The sequence below is a fragment of the Geotrypetes seraphini genome, chromosome 12 (assembly GCF_902459505.1).
Source record: "Geotrypetes seraphini chromosome 12, aGeoSer1.1, whole genome shotgun sequence".
Classification (NCBI taxonomy): domain Eukaryota; kingdom Metazoa; phylum Chordata; class Amphibia; order Gymnophiona; family Dermophiidae; genus Geotrypetes; species Geotrypetes seraphini.
In genome coordinates, this window is record NC_047095.1 from 111,665,522 (window position 1) to 111,683,199 (window position 17,678).

Below are 17,678 nucleotides of genomic sequence, written 5' to 3' on the forward strand. Positions count from 1 at the left end.
GGGGGGGCGGTCGTTGGGGGGAGGGGGGTTTGCGTCGAGGGCAGGAGGGCCTGGGATCCCTCCTGCCCGTAATGTAGTGCGGGGTGGGGTTAGGGGGTCGCCGTGGCCAGGAGGATTTGGGCTCCCTCCTGGCCCGATATTGTTGGGGAGTCGGCGGTCCTTCGGGGGGAGGGATGTATCGGACGTCGGGGGGGGGCATCAGGCTTTCAGGATGGGGACAGACCTTCAAGGGGGGACAGTGCACGGATGTCAGGGGGGTTTAACGGAGAGTCGGGACAGCGCACGGAAAGTCAGGGCAGTGCACGGAAGTCAGGGGGGGGTGAACAGAGAGTCGGGACAGCGCACGGAAAGTCAGGGCAGTGCACGGAAGTCAGGGGGGGGTGAACGGAGAGTCGGGACAGCGCACGGAGAGGCGGGGCAGTGCACGGAAGTCAGGGGGGGTGAACGGAGAGTCGGGCAGCATGCGCGGTATAATCGTGAGCGCGTTATACCAAAGTTTTTGTGCTTATCATCGTGATTTCTGCGCGCTATACACGTGTGCGCGTTTTATACGGGTGCGTGTTATTTGCGTGAAAATACGGTAATATTAGAGGAAACCTGAGTAAACATAACACACTTTTAAATTACTACTTCATTTATTTAAGGAGCAAATTTATTCAACACCTATATTGCCCATGTGAAAAAGTAACTGCACCTAAACTTAGTAACTGATTGCACCACCTTTAGAAGCAATAATTTAAACCAAATTCTTCCTATAATTTCCTGTCAGTCTTTCAGATTGCTGTTGAGAAATCTTAGCTCATTCTTTGCATAACTGGCTTAATTTAGATACATTTGTAGGTTTTCATGCATGAACTGCTCATTTCAGGTCCTGCTGTATAGTATTTCTGTTGGCTTCAAGTCTAGACTTTGACTAGGCCAATCCAAAAGTTTAACTTTTTCTCTCAACCATTCAGATGTGGACTTACTTTTGTGTTTTGGATTTTTGACTTGCTGCATAATTCAGCAGAATTCATGGTTCCTTCAACATGGCAAGTTTTCCAGGCCCCAAGGTAACAAAGTAACGACAACAATTTTTGGCTCAGTTTTACTGGCGGTGGCCATCTTGGATTTTAATCTATCTTTTTTTCTGAAGTCTCCATCTTCCTCAAACCCTTTGATTTTGCTTAAAGTTGACAGGGATGGACTCTTTAGGCCTTCTTACTCCTATATCATGCCAAGTTTGCGCTGGATGGTTAGCCGGGGTTGGGGGCAATTGTCAGGTTCAAAGATTTGATCCTTACGCTGGAGGCCGTGATGCAGAGGTTCTTTCAGGGGCCACATCAGAGATTCAGTGGAGGCAGAAGACAGCAAGCTTCAGGCTCTCGCTCTTCCCCAGCATCTAAGAAAGCACAATGATGCCAGGTCAGGGGCCAGCCCCCCCCCCCCCAGGTAGGCCTTTTGGTCTGTCTGGTTTCAGATTGGTGCAGACCACTAGGTTGTGGACATTGTCCGGGAGGGGTACAGAATCGAGTTCTCTGCCCCCTTATCAGACCACTTTATGGATTCTCCGGCCAACTGGAGAGAGCCTTCGAAGTTCAGGCTACGGTGCAAAGGCTACTGGCTCTTTGGGCTATAGAGCTGGTCCTGGATGCAGACTCGGGTTCAAGCAGGTACTCCATATACTTCATCGTGCCAAAGAAAGGTTCAGACAACTGAAGGCTAATTCTAGACCTCAAGTCAGTCAATGCAACACTGGAGGTATTGCACTTCTGCATGGAGACCTTTTTGGTTGATCATAGAGGCAATGGCACTAGGGAATTTTTCATCTCCCTTGATCTGACGGAGGCCTATCTTCATATTCCCATCTTCCCAGCCCACACAGAGTACCTTCAATTTTTCATGAGCTGGAGCAGCATTTCTAGTTCTCCGTTCTCCCCTTTTGCTTGGCCATGGCACCTCGCACCTTTACCAAGGTAATGGTGGTAGTGGCAGCACACCTCCGCCAAGCTGGGATTCAGATGCACCTCTATTTGGATGATTGGCTCATCAGAGCTCCATCTAAGGAGGAAAGCTAGGTGGTGGTTTCGAGAGTGGTGCAACTCCTCCAGTACTTAGGGTGGATAGTCAAATTCAAGAAGAGTCAGTTGGAACTGACTCCGTGCCTGGAGTACCTGGGAGTCTTCTTCGACACAGCCCTGGGCCAGACCTATGCAGACTGAAGCTTCAGAAGCAGATTTCAGAACTGCTACAGAGGCCAGCTTCCACAGTGTGGTATTATCTGCAGGTCTTGGACAGTGGAGACCATAGAGGGTTCCTTGGGCCAAACGAGGAGAGTGTGGTGCAGTGGTTAGAGCTACAGCCTCAGCACCCTGATGTTTGGGTTCAAATTCCACGCTGCTCCCTGTGACCCTGGGCAAGTCACTTAATCCTCCACTGCCCCATGTACATTAGATAGATTGTAAGTCCATTAGAACAGATAGGAAAAATTATTGAAGTACCTGTAGGCACTTTGTGTGGTTGTATAACTACAAAAAGGCTATTTTGATGCCCAGTCTCACAAGTCCCAATTCCTTTCCCCTTTCCTCAGAGTGCACACGAGACCTCTCCAAGACTCTTCTCTCATTGGTTCCCTAAGATGGACTTGTTTCAACAGCTGCTCCCCTGGCTACCTACAGTGAAGAGCAGCCTTTGTTAATGGCTGGGGTGAGCTGCCTTTTCTAGGGGGATGCATCTTAACTTCTCCTGGTAGATACTAACCTATGCCAGCCTTTATGGTTGGTAGTGATTGTGGTGGGGTCATTGCAATGGACACCCAGTCCAGGGGGGTTGGACTCTGGTTCAGCAGAAGTGGTTCATAAATCACCTGGCCTTTTTCGCCATAGTTCTGCGGTGGGTGCCTCCATAGATGGATCTGATGGCCTTGACAGTGACCACCAAGATGTCTTGTTTTTACAGCCGAAGATATGTACTTGGAAGCAAGGGGTTGGACATGTTAGTCCAACCAGGAACAGAGACAGAGCTTTTGTATGTATTTCCCCCATGCCGCCTGCTCGGCTGAGTCATCCGCAGGATGGCAAACCATCCAGGATTGGCACTCGATTGGCCTCACAGACCACGGAATGCAGACCTGATACATCTCCAGAGGAACAAAGACCTTAGACTGTTGGTGGCTGGGGGAAGCCCGGGCTTCCCCACTGTCAGCTGCTGGTGAACGAGGCACTCGCGAAGGGGATCCCTGGATGCCGGTGCCTGAAGCTGATGAGGATTCCCCTTTGCGGCAGCCGGTATACTGCAAGCACAGGCTGGATGCATCAACCTCGCATCTGGATCACAATGAGTACTTTTTCCCTTTTGAAAGTGCTCATGGCACAATATGCGACCTAGCTAAGGGGAAAAGTGCTGGTTAGCAATAAAAAGCAATAACAATGAACTGAAGACTCCCTTCAGACCGGCATTGCCTCAAGATTTTTTTTTTTTATCAGAACAGACTCCACTGGCTCTCTAAGCCATATGCCTTGCCAGTATCGGTGGCAAGACTTACAGCTGAGGCACCTCTAGAAAAATTTTGGGGAGGTGGAGGAAATGGGGGGAGGGACTCAACTCGTAACCCATCGAGTGTGACACCCCAGAGGTTGGATGGACCCCCGAACATAGTAACATAATGGCAGATAAAGACCTGAAAGGTCCATCCAGTCTGCTCAGAGACAAGAAGGCCACTAAACAATTTCCAACAGGCCTACACTAACCATTTTCAGGGAAGACTGAGAACAGACTGCTTAGACTAGAGGGAAGCACAGCTATTAGTATTGCAGCCAAAGTTTTTTTGTCTGTCTCCACCTGCTGGTCATGGTGAGCTATTACCCATCAGTGAACTGTACCGGTCTGGAGAGTCTAAAAGAAAGAAAATTAGCAGGTAAGAACCTAATTTCTCCTTTCCAACAGTGGCCAATGCAGGTTCAACATACCTACCTAGATCCCAAATAGTAAAACAGATTTTATGCTGCTTATCCTAGGAATAAGCAGTGGATTTCCCCAGGCCATTTCAATAAAGGCTTATGGACTTCTCTTTTAGGAAATTAGTCAAACCTTTTTTAAACCCTGCTAAGCTAACTGATTTCACCACATTCTCCGGCAACAAATGCTAGAGTTTACACATTGTGTGAAGAAATATTTTTTTCAGTTTCTTTTAAATCTACTACTTAATAGCTTCATTGCATGTCTCCTAGCCCTAGTATTTTTGGAAAGAGTGAACAAGCGATTCACATAAATCCTTTCCACTCCACTCAGTATTTTATAGACCTCTATCATATCACCCCTGAGCCGTCCCTTCTCCAAGCTGAACAGCCTTAGCCACTTTATCCTTTCTTCATAAGGAAGTTGTCCCATTCCTTTTATCATTTTTGTTGTCCTCCTCTATACCTTTTCTAATTCCACTATATCTTTTTTGAGATAGGGTGACTAGAACTGCACACAGTATTTGAGGTGTGGCCGTACCATAGAGCAATACAAGGGCATTACAACATTTTCATCTTTGTTTTCCATTTCTTTCCTGATAATTGTATTTGCTTTCTTAGCTGCCACCACGCATTGAGCCAATAGTTTCAATGTATTCTCAACAATGACACCTAGATCCTTTTCCTGGGTCGTGACTTCTAACATAGAACCCAACATCATGTAGCTATAGTTCGGGTTCCTCTTTCCCACATGCATCACTTTGCACTTGGCCACATTAAACGTCATCTGCCATTTTGATGCCCAGTCTCACAAGTTCCTCTTGCAATTTCTCACAATCCTCTTGCGATGTGACAACTTTGTGTCATCAGCAAATTTAATTATCTCATTCTTTATTCCCACTAGTATCGGTTTTCTAACTGAATTGCTTCCCTTTAATAAAGGCTGAAAATTGTGTAGTTTCTTACAGCAACAGACTAATCAAAGGCAGAAGAGTTACTGTATTTTCACGCATATAACGCGCGCGTTATACACGATTTTACAAACCGAGCATAATCATGCGCGTTATATGCGTGAGCGCGTTGTACAATTTGTTTTTTACAGTTCCCCCCCCCCCCCGACGTCCGATTCATTCCCAGCCCTAAAAGCCTGATGCCCCACCCCGAAGGACCGCTCGCGCCCTCACCCCGAAGGACCGCTCGCATCCCACCCCCCGACGTCCGATTCATCCCCCAGCCCCCCCCCCTGCACGGAGAAGCAGCCTACCGTTGGTTCCCGATGCCAGTGAGCCCTGCGCTGCTTCCTCTGCCGCGGTCCCGCCCCTTCTCTGACGTCAGAGAAAGGGCGGGACCGCCGGCAGAGGAAGCAGCAGGGCTCACTGGCATCGGGAACCAACGGTAGGCTGTTTCTCCGTGTGGGGGGCTGGGAGATGAATCGGACATCGGGGGGGGTGCGAGCGGTCCTTCAGAGTGGGGGTGCGAGCGGTCCTTTGGGGTGGGGGGGGCCAGCGATCCTTCAGGGTGGGGGGGCCAGAGGAGAGTCGGGACGAGAGGAGAGTCAGGGCAGAGGGCAGGACGGCGAGAGGAGAGTCGGGACGGCAGAAGGAGGTTTTAATTCATGGAGCAGCATGCGCGGTATACGCGTGTGCGCGCTATATATTAATTTCTTTACATAAATTTCGGTTTCCCGCACACTATACCTGTGTGCGTGTTTTACACGAGTGCGCGGTATATTCGTGAAAATACGGTAAGCTATTTATTCTAGTCTGATGAGGGTTTGGGGTAATTGCTGTATTTGTCATTTCCAGGATGCCATAGAGGATAAGTTGGACAAAAAGCTGTGGCCTTTTGTGTCAGAACCTGCTCCTGCAGGCAACGCTCCAACAGTGGTGAGGTAAGCTCTGGGGGGGAGGGCCATGTCAATATCTTCTACTTTAGGCATCCCTAAGTGGTATGTGAAGAAAACACCAAGGGAGAGATTGGTGGCTACGTTAATAGTTGTTCCTGTGGGTAGTTCTTAGATAGTGGTGAGACTAGGGGAAGGGATCGGCAGCCAGATCAGAACTTGCTCCTTTGGGCTGGTCTCTGTGTTGGGGGAGGGAGTGGTTATGACGGTGCTGTTTTTGTGGGAAGCTGTAAGGTAGTGAGGGGGGAGGGGTGGTTAGGGTTAGCAGATTTCCACGGACATGCCCTCCTTTTGTCCGGGTTTTGAAAAGCTGGTGTCGGACAGGGAGGAAGTCTGAGCACATGTGTGGACTTCATCCCTGCCCGACAAGAGCAGGCAGTGGGGGGCGGAGCTAGGGTGGGATTAGGGCGGGGATAGGCGTAACTAGGTGGGGCTAGGGGTCCAGATTCTCCAAAAGGAAAATCTGGCAACCCTAGAGTTGGTCAGCAGCGGTTTCTGCATTGGAAGACCCCATATTTTTCATATTCGAGAGCTATAGTCAGTTAATTTAAACAGCTTTAAAGACATGTAAAATTGACTGGGTGCTGCTGTACTCATTTTTTTCTGTTGCTCTTTTTACCATCATTTTTTTCAGTGCCCGCTTCGGCCACTGGCACAAGAATAAAACAGCTGCCGAGTACCGTTCTGGCCCACGACTTATTCTCTACATATTAGGCGGCATGACCATGTCAGAAATGCGATGTGCTTATGATGTAACTAAGGCAACCGATGGCAAATGGGAAGTTCTCATTGGTGAGCGTTTGGTGGACCAGGCCTAATAATATATTTTTTTTTTAATCAAATTCCAACTCAATACTCGCTTACTTCAAACACTACCCTGTCCCCTTCTCATGCCATAGCTTCAGCAACATTTTTCCCTTTGCACTCACTGTCTCCTTCCCTTTAGATCAGGGATCTCAAAGTCCTGCCTTGAGGGCCACAATCCAGTCGGGTTTTCAAGGATTTCCCCAATGAATATGTATTGAAAGCAGTGCATACACATAGAGCTCATGCATATTCATTGAGGAAATCCTGAAAACCCGACTGGATTGCGGCCCTCAAGGAGGGACTTTGAGATCCCTGCTGTAGATGATATTCCCTTCTTCTTTTGTCCCCTCCTCTTTTCTCCCGTTTATTTTGTTTCCTTCTTCCTTTCTTATTCTTCACTATGTGCACCAGTTTGTCATCATGCAAGATTATTGGTGTAGGCATAGGCATTAGTCTTATTTATACTGGACTATTACAACATTGTTTATTTGGGAGTTCCTAAGAAAATTCTGAGAAAATTAAGAATAGTATAGAACACGGCTGTCCGACTAATATTTGGGTTGAAGAAAAATGATCATATTCGTTCTTACTATCGACTGTTGCATTGGCTATCGGTGGAAGCACGAGTAATATTTAAATTCTCTTGCATTTGCTTTAAACTGGTTTGGGGATTGGCCCCAACCTACCTTCTATCCCATTTTGTGCTATACAGCCCTGTGAGGATAACTAGGAATTGCAATTTATTTGCCTATCCAAAAATTACTGGCTGCAGATAAGGGCCTTTTTTTGGATAGGACTCTTGCATTTCAAGCAAGTTAACAGCAGTCCTGGTTGGGTAGTTATATTAGTGGAGCCGTTCTGTCTTATGGTGCATTTCGAAAATCAATTAAGACTGTACTGCTTGATAAATTCATCCCCTAATTTAAGTTTCATTGATAACAAAATTTTTATATTGTGTATACATAGGAAACATGTTGTATTTTTAACTATTTGTACTTTCCAGCTCTCTTCTGTGTAAACCACCTAGAAATTGATTGTGGCGGTATAGAATAAAGTTTTGTTATGTTATGTTTACGAATTAAGTATAGGGCTGTCAATTGTAAGAAAATAAAATATATCTGTTTTTGGAAGACGCACAATCCATTAACAGGGTAGACGATCAGAAAGGCGTGCTATCCTCATCCCTACAGTAAAGTGTGGTCGTGCCAGCATTACATAGTGGAGATGCTTTGCTGCAAGGACAGGGAAACTTGTGAAAACCAAGGAAACTATGGATGGTCTATAGCAGTGGTCTCAAACTCGCGGCCCGGGGGCCACATGCGGCCCGCCAGGTCCTATTTTGAGGCCCTCGGTATGTTTATCATAATTAGAAAAGTCAAATAAAAGAGTTTCTTGATCATCATATGTCTCTTTAGCTATAAATTGCAATATTATTTTTAAAGACTTAGCCAAAAGGAAAGATTTATAAACTATAAAGAGTTTTACCTCATGCAAAATTGTCATTTTTAAAAATAAGACATGAACTAATTTTTTCTGAGGCCCTCCAAGTACCGACAAATCCAAAATGTGGCCCTGAAAAGGGTTTGAGTTTGAGACCACTGGTCTATAGTAAAGAAGATCCTGAAGTAAAACCTGCCCCAGTTTGCAATAGACTTGTAAATGAGGAGAAAATTCAAATTTCAGCAGAACATAAGAAGTGCCTCTGCAGGGTCAGACCAGAGGTCCATCGTGTCCAGCAGTCCGCTCACGTGGCGGCCCATCAGGTCTAGGACCTGCGTAGTAGTCTTCTATCTGTACCCCTCTATCCCTTCAATCCTTTTTTTTTTTTTTCCTACCTTATCTATACCCTTCTTCATCCTATATCCTTCAATAACTTCTTCTTTCAAGAATTTATCCAATTTCTCTTTGAAACCCTGTAACGTACTCTGTCCTATCACACCCTCCGGAAGCGCATTCCAGGTATCCACCACCCTCTGAGTGAAGAAGTACTTCCTGGCATTGGTTCTAAACCTGTCCCCTTTTAGTTTCTCCTTGAGTAGCTCATTTAAAACTGAGACTTGAATCCAACTGAAAATATGGCAGAAATCTTGAAAATTGCAGTCTATAGCAGTGGTCTCAAACACGCGGCCTGGGGGCCACATGCGGCCCGCCAGGTACTATTTTGAGGCCCTTGGTATGTGTATCATAATCACAAAAGTAAAATAAAACAGTTTTTTGATCATATGTCTCTTTAACTATAAATGACAATATTATTATTAAGACTTAGCCAAGAGGAAAGATTTATAAACTATAAAGAGTTTTACCTCATGCAAAATTATTTCTTTAATAAGACAGTAACCATTTTTGCTGAGGCCCTCCAAGTACCTGCAAACCCAAAATGTGGCCCTGCAAAGGGTTGGAGTTTGAGACCACTGGTCTATAGCCCATTTTGAGAAAATTGCAGTCTATATAGCCCATCCTGATTTTCTTGAAAGAGCTTGAGTTATTCTGCCGAGATGAATTGTCAAAACCTGAACTGTCCCGGCTGTGCAAAGCTGGCAGACATGGCCACAAGAGGGCACCCGCTCAAACTCAGGGGCGGAAAATTTCATGGCGACACCAGAAAGTATTTCTTCACAGAGAGAGTGGTTGATCATTGGAACAAGCTTCCAGTGCAGGTGATCGAGGCAGACAGCGTGCCAGAATTTAAGAATAAATGGGATACCCATGTGGGATCCCTACGAGGGTCAAGATAAGGAAATTGGGTCATTAGGGCATAGACAGGGGGTGGGTAAGCTGAGTGGGCAGACTTGATGGGCTGTAGCCCTTTTCTGCCGTCATCTTCTATGTTTCTATGATGGGTCATTTGGCCTTTATCTGCCATCATGTTTCTATAATCAGAAAGTTCTATGACATCACAATGCAGGTGTAAAGAGCCTTAGCCAATAGGGAGAGGAGGAGAGAGTGGCTGCTGCAGACACCAGAAAGTATTTCTTCACAGAGAGAGTGGTTGATCATTGGAACAAGCTTCCAGTGCAGGTGATCGAGGCAGACAGCGTGCCAGACTTTAAGAATAAATGGGATACCCATGTGGGATCCCTACGAGGGTCAAGATAAGGAAATTGGGTCATTAGGGCATAGACAGGGGGTGGGTAAGCAGAGTGGGCAGACTTGATGGGCTATAGCCCTTTTCTGCCGTCATCTTCTATGTTTCTATGTATCCAGTACAGCTTATCTCTTGTTATTCCTTCAAAATAGGCTTCCATTAATTACCTTTTGACTATCTCTATAATTATTCTTTTTTTTTTTTTTTATAAATTCTTTATTCATTTTAAATCATAAACAAGTGTGCAATAATATATCCATTAACACTTCAATGTAACACTTGAAAATCTTAATCATATCCTCAAGAACAAAAGAATATATCCCCACCCCCCACCCTACTGAAATTAAAATTCATGAATCATTTTCAGACAATAAGTGTACAGAAATACAATCATTATACTTTCAATACAACACTTAAACATCTTTCCAAATCATCTAAATAAAAATATTAATCCCCTCCCTCCCACCCTACCTAAAGAAATAAAAACAAACTCTCAATGGAAAATATACCACCCCCACCCCCCAATACGTAAAATATAATCTCCCATAAAAAGTGATGTCTACTCATTACAATATTTTTCCATTGGCCCCCAGATCTTTATAAACTTATTGTTAAGTCCCTTTCTGCGTAGCAAGAGCTCGTTCCATCTTATAAATATGGCATAATGAGTTCCACCAAAATGTATAGTTAAGATTTGAGTAGTTTTTCCAATTTTTGGTAATATGCTGACTGGTGACCCCTGTCACGATTAACAAAAGTTTATTATTACTTGACGAAATTTGACTTTTTTTCCTCATAGATATACCAAACAAAACAGTGTCATAGGATAACGCAACATGATTCTCTAGAAGACAGTTAACTTGAGTCCAAATTGAATTCCAAAATAACATAATATAGGGACAAAAAAAAATTAAATGATCTAATGTCCCTACTTCAAGATTACAATGGGATGGGAGGGATAGGGAGGGAAAAATATTGGAAATATGTTGTTATGAAAAATAAGGAGATATATGTAATAGGATGGGATATTTATTGTTGTGCATTACTGGGTATAATAAAATGTTTAAAGTGTTTGAGGAAGAAGGATGGGGGGAGGGACAGATTTCATGTCAGATTAATTGTATTATCAAAAAGGGATATATAATTATATATAAATTTGTAAGGAATATTTTATTGATATGGAAAAGGGTGGGAGGTGGGGGAGGGAATAAAAACATGTATAATAATATTGTTTAAGAATGCCAAGTGTGTTATGTAAATTAATTGTAATAATACTGTACACTTGTTGAAAGAAATAAAAAGGAATAAAGATTAAAAAAAAAAAAAAGATTACAATGCCAGCATCTATTAGATTTATAATTATTCTTTAAAGTTGAAAGTATACAGGATGTTGTACAGATTTAATGCATTTTGAATTGTATTTTGGGTGAAGACTTTTACAAAATAGTGAACACCTTTGCTGGTCACTTTCAGACAGAAAAGAGGGACTTTTGGTTAGACCCAGTTTAACAATCATTCTTATGTTGCATCTCTGTTTTCAGGTTCTACCCACATCCTGACTCCCACTAAATTCTTGGATGACTTAAAGACTCTGGACCAGCCACCCATGGATTCTTCAAGCTGAAGTCATCCCTTTTTCATGTTCTGCGAAAAGAGGAAACTGTCCATTCCTTCCACTGAAACGTGACATCTTTCTGCTCTTGTTCTTTTTCCATTGTTAAAGGGGAACATCTTGTCTTGAAGCTCTTTCCAGCAAATTACTGGATTCCCTTTTCAGGGATATAGGGGGAAAAAGCCATAGGTGTCCAATCTGAGGTAACCACCTTGTTTTGTGAGAATCGAGGCAGGAAGTGATACTGATCACACTGATAGAAAGTGATGGGACAGTCGCTACAGTTTGTTTAAACCTATTTCCAGCACAGTTCCTATAATAACAGCTTTGTTTTACAAATGGCATTACTCTACTAGAACACCTCAATCTCTTCGATCCTGTATTCAGCTACAGAAAGATGGCAAAACTAGGGCATGATATACAAGAAATCATCCCAAAGAGTGCAAGAAATATTTGAGAATATGCAGTCCCTGCCCAGCTGTACATGTCATCAACTTTAACAAAATTTCCTTTGTCGGCATGGCTTCTGCAAACTTTTCATCACTGGCGTGAAGCCACATTTACAACAGTTGTACCAGGGTGTAGTCTCTAACATTTGATTTACTATATGGTTTATATGGGAAGAAATTTGGGAGGCTAGAATATAATATATGATGTTCCATATCATGAGGAAAGAATAATCTCCCAAAGCCCCCAAAAAAGGAACTAGATGAGGGGGAGAGACAACCTGTAGAGTGGTAATACTACTACCACTCAAAGAAATATCATAAATAATATTAAATATTTTAGATTTTAGAGAGCCCTCAGTCACACAGCCTCCCTCCGGGGACCCCCAGAAGTAACGGCTGTCACTGGCTTACACCCAACAGGGTGTTAACTGTGAAACATCCCCCTGGCTCTCTGTGATATCATGAGGAGCAGACTGAGCCAATCCGTGTTGTGTCTGTCCGGATGTGCAAAGCTGGTAGACGTGAATGTGTGATTCTCATTTTTCTTTACGCATATACAAGTCTGATAGATACAGTTGGATAAAGCCAAGACTAGTTAGGTCTGCCCAGATTACCACTAATGCCATGACTTGATCTAGAACAGATTGCCGGACTTGGGTCTGACCTGTGTTTGCTTAAAGGTGCTTTACATGGACTGTATTTACATACAGATTCTTAACATTCTTTATTATTAGCTTCTCACTCTAATGCAGTGGTCTCAAACTCGCGGCCCGGGGGCCACATGCAGCCCGCCATGTACTATTTTGAGACCCTTGGTATGTCTATCATAATCACAAAAGTAAAATAAAACAGTTTCTTGATCATATGTCTCTTTAGCTGTAAATGACAATATTATTATGAAGACTGTTTTTTCCTGAGGCCCTCCAAATACCGACAAATCTAAAATGTGGCCCTGCAAAGGGTTTGAATTTGAGACCACTGCTCTAATGCCAAAGTGAAGAATTTCTTTCAAAGGCTAGATGCAGGTCACTTCTCACAAAAAAGGAAACACCTTCTTCTCTCTATCTGCTCCATTCTGCTCCTGCCATGATTTTGCAAACTTTTGCAATAGTGAGTCACCAAAGAAGTCCATGAACTGGAGTGTATAGTTCAGTGCCCTCTTTAATTTAGCATACTCCCTTCAGAATATCCCTTATTAGTGGAATATGTAATAATAATGTGTCTGTTTTTAATGTATATGCTAAGCACTTGCATATCTGCCCCTTTTCTCAGGGTCTTGTATTCACTGGGATGATAAGCAGCAGTGCTTCTGCCTAAATCCAGCCTATATCAAGTAGCTGCCCTTGGCAGAACTCGGAACCCTTATCAATATTGTTAAATGTTAAGAACCCTAGTTCTACAATCCCTACCCTTCTTCCAGGACAAGTTCAGGTATATGTTATATTTTTAAAATTAATTTAGGCTTTGGGGGGATCAAATTTTACCTCATGAATTGATCCCTATCTTTCCAGCATTTCTAAGTCAGTAACCATCTCCCACTCCCAGTTATGGTATTTCACCCACCTCTCACCATTCTACCAATCACAGAACTCCTATAATAGTGGTCGTAACCTTGTGAATGATCTCTGTACAAAAGTGGGACAGCTAACCAGAGGCAGTTCTTTATATTGTTGAATTCTTTCTATTGTTGAGTTTCTTTCTATTGTTGAGTATCTCGGTCCACTCCATTGCAGAAACACCAGTTACAAGTAATGTCAGAGTTAAATTTAAAAACAAAATGTCTGGGAACTGGCAAAACTAGAGGGTTTCTTTTAAAGCAGAGTGTGAATTGTTGTGAAACATAGTGTAGACTTGCTTACCATGAGGGGAAAATGACCTTTAGTTCGTTAAAATGAGACTTAGGGTTCTAGACAAGTTCTAAGAATTCTTCAGTGGGCTTCTCCAGCATTTTGATGAAAATGTCAAATGTGTTACATAAGTGAGGCAACTGAATATGCTTCAAAGTCCCACTTAGAATAACATTTATCTACAGTACATCTTTTGGCCTAATCTCTGGCACAAGGAGGCTGTTTGTCAGACATTCCACTGACAGATTGTGACCCTGAGATGTCGTCAGCAATGCGGCAGGGAACGCCCGGGCGTGAGAAGGCCGTGATGCAGCCTATGCTGCCGTGTGTTACCAGGTATTTCGGCCTCGCGGTTGGGGTTCGGATGGGAGAGATGGCAGGGGAGGCGGGAGAAGCGCTGCTGCCAGCGACTAGGGCTTATTTTTGGGGGGTAGGGCTTCTATTAAGACCTACCCCGAAAATCATGCTAGGGCTTATTTTTGGGGTAGGTCTTATTTCGGGGAAAACACGGTAGTCACAAGCCACACACATGCATAACACCATTCTGAAAACCTGTGTTTTTCTGGAGCCTCATAACTATGAGGCATACTGCACTTTTGCATATATAAGCAGACTTTTCCACTAACTCTGACACAAGCTTAAGATCACCAGCATTCTGCATTTTTACTAGGATTTTGTTGTTTGGAGATAGTGCAATGCATGCAGTAATGATACTCTGCAAAGTAACTACAGAAATTCCATAGGAGATCCAAGCTTACCTGTTAAGAGGGGGAGATCCAACTGTTTTACTGTTTCTTTGGTATGGAAGGAGGCTCTCTGCCTCTGCTAGGTGGTTTAGGATTTTCATAATCGAAAGCCAATCTGTTTGGCTTCCACAGGCGTTTCAAATAGAGAAAGCCAGCGGTGTATCTCATAAGTGTTTTCGGAACAGACAGTTATTTCCCCCAGGAAATGTAGGATTCAGATGGAGCAATCTGAGTCATCTTTGGCACTGAGATAAACCGAAGTCTCTCATTCCTTCCACAGCATAATCCCGTGTTAATTAAAGAGCAATCATCGGGAGTCCTTTTACAAAGCTGCAGTAAAATCTAGCCTTAGTTCACATCCTTAACAGAGGTCATTTCCACTTGCTAAGGCCATTTTTAGCATGGTCATAAAATGGCCTATTTGCTGATGGCCGTGTGCAAATACTGCCATTAGCATGTGGCCATTACAACTGAAGCACTTACCACTACTACCTGTTTTGCTGGTGATAAGAGCTCCATGATATCTGAATGCCAAACACCACATAGTACCGTATTTTCACTCATATACCGCGCACCCGTGTAAAACGTGCACACGGGTATAGCACGCGGGGAACTAATTTATGTAAATAAATTTTTATATACCGTGCATGCCGCCCCGACTCTCCCGTCGCCACCTGACACTCCTTTCGCCCACCCCGACTCTCCTCTGGCCACCCCGACTCTCCTTTAGCCCGCCCCGACTCTCCTCTCCCCCTTGAAGTCCTGTCCCCACCCTGAAAGCCTGATGCCCCCCCCCCCGGACGTCCGATTCACCCACCCGCAGGACCGCTCGCACGCACCCGCACCCCCACCCCAAAGGACTGCTCGCACACACTTGCACCCGAACCCCCACCCCGAAGGACTGCTCGCACCCCCACAGCCTCCCGACCCCCCTCCATCATGTAGAAGCTCCTACTGTTGTCCTGCTGCTTCCTCTGCCGGCGGTCCCGGCCCTTCTGTGAGCCCTGCGTCTGCGCTGCTTCCTCTTTCGGCGGTCCCGCCCTTTCTCTGATGTCAGAGAAAGGGCGGGACCGCCGGCAGAGGAAGCAGCAGGACAACGGTAGGAGCTTCTACATGATGGGGGGGGTCGGGAGGCTGTGGGGGCGCGAGCGGTCCTTCGGGGTGGGGGTGCGAGCGGTCCGGGGTGAATCGGACGTCGGGGGGGGGGGAGAACTATGTAAAAAAAAAGTTGTAAAACGTGCTCACGCGTATAACGCGCATGATTATATGCGTGAAAATACGGTAATGATGTTCTAGCTGGTTACCACAGGAATGAATGCCCACTCTCCGCCCTTAATGCCCCCCTAAAAAAAAATGCAAAATAAATTAGTGTGCAGTTAAAAAAACTAACATGATAGCACATCCTGTATTAGTTCATTTTTGTGTGTTTGGGTATATGCCTAATGCAGCATAGGAAAAGGACTCCTTAGTAAGATTTATAAGAAGAAGAATTTGCTATTACTTGCCGTGTGGCATTCAATTTCATTATTTAGACTTGGAGGAGGGGAAGGGCAATTATGCAAATAGTGTTTATTCCAGAATACTTTTCAGCTACCAAATATCCATTTCAACCAGCACATTGAAACTTTAACTGCAGTTATTTGGAGATACTGTATATGTATATATTTATATATTTTTGTGCCTTACTCCAAAATGTACCCTTCTAAAATGTTCATTTGTTATACTGTAGATAATAAAGCTATATTCATGTTTAAACAGTGTCTGTCTGTGGATCTCCTGAGCCTTATGTAATCTGTAAAAAAAAAAAATCAGCAATATAAATGGTAAATAATACAAAATAAGGACCAGTTCTCCCTCCATAGTGAAGAAGCCCATTTATTCAAGCTGAAAATAAAATTTCTTAATACAATTTAACATGATGTACAAGCCCTCTTTCTTCACCATCTCTCTTTCCCTTAGACCCCCAATTCTCCCTTTCTATGTCCTCCCTCATCTCCCCATCTCTTCCCCCTGAATCCCAACACCCCTTCTCTCTCCCTCCGGCGGGCGGCGACTAACCCAGAAGCCTTCTCTCTGACGTGGGAACGCTTCCGGGTCAGGCACGGGACGGAGCTGCCTATGCGCGCGGCTTTTGTGCACAAAAATGACTCCAGCACTGAGGAGGCGGAGGGAGCCACTCAGAAGGGAAAACTCCCGGGGGCGGCGATGAGTCAGAATGCTGCGCCCTCGAACTGGGCCACGGGGGTGGACACCCCCGAACTAGAGAATGGTGGCTAAGCTTTAATGGTAAGAATACAAGTTCACGCCTTTGGACTGCAAACGTTTTGGTTTTGTGTTTTGTTTTTTTTATCGGAGTGAGGTACTTCGCGTGAGAAAAGAGTTCGAGCCGGGGCTGGGGTCAAGCAGAACAATGGTAAAAGCCAAAAGTATGCCTAAAGAAAGGAATGACCCAGTGATTGTGCTGCTGTAGAAGTCTCTTTGAGAACTTGTGGAGGGTACAACATGGAATTCCAGAATTCACATCTTCAGTAGGTTATAAACTGGATGGAGTTGGAGACCAGCTACTAATATGGCTGGTGGTTTTTGTTGTAAAGCATATGGGGACAGTCTAAATAGGACTTATTTACCCTTCAACCATTTATTTTATATATATATATATATAGTCTTTATTCATTTTAAAACTTTCAGCAAGTGCAATACAAGATAAAAACATTTTACACGGAAAAAACTATATGATGGCCTCCTGGCCACTCAAGCAGCCAAACTAGACAACCAAATCGCCATCTACTGACGGCATCCCTCGACTACAAGACTTTTAGAAAAGAAATAAAGACCATACTCTTCAAGAAAACTCTGAAAAAAAGAAATAATACCGCAAGTCTCAAACTCCACCTCTCACGAAAGCCAACTACCCCAAACAAATAACCTTACCCATTTCTCACTCTTTTTGAAAATGACCAATTTTTTTTTTTTTTTGTAAGTTCTTGTTGTAATACATCTTGGATAATTCTTTTGTAATCCGCCTTGAACTGCAAGGTAATGGCGGAATAGAAATCCCTAATGTAATGTAATGTAAAGATCATTTAACGTTCTATCAGAAACTAATTCAAATCAAATATCCCACCCCCCAAAAACCCAACAATTATCTTTATTTACCCTGCAACCATTTCTACTGTAGCATCACTCCTTACAAGTGCTGGCCCATTACCAGTGATCCAAAAATCCCCTTTGCTTTATTCTCTTCCATCTTCTTCACTCTGTTAGTACTACTCAATCTGTAACTTTTTATCATTG

General features: G+C 44.0%; 1 protein-coding gene across 1 annotated transcript in view; it reads left to right on the top strand.

Moving 5' to 3' along the window:
- The window catches only part of STXBP2 (syntaxin binding protein 2), a 90,907-nt gene extending 78,286 nt beyond the window's left edge, over window positions 1-12,621 (top strand). The window contains exons 17-19 of the mRNA XM_033916533.1: window positions 5,741-5,826; window positions 6,473-6,630; window positions 11,272-12,621. Coding sequence (XP_033772424.1) covers window positions 5,741-5,826; window positions 6,473-6,630; window positions 11,272-11,354 — 327 coding nt within the window. The 3' untranslated portion in view covers window positions 11,355-12,621. The remainder of the gene's footprint in view (window positions 1-5,740; window positions 5,827-6,472; window positions 6,631-11,271) is intronic.
- Window positions 12,622-17,678: the final 5,057 nt, after the last annotated feature.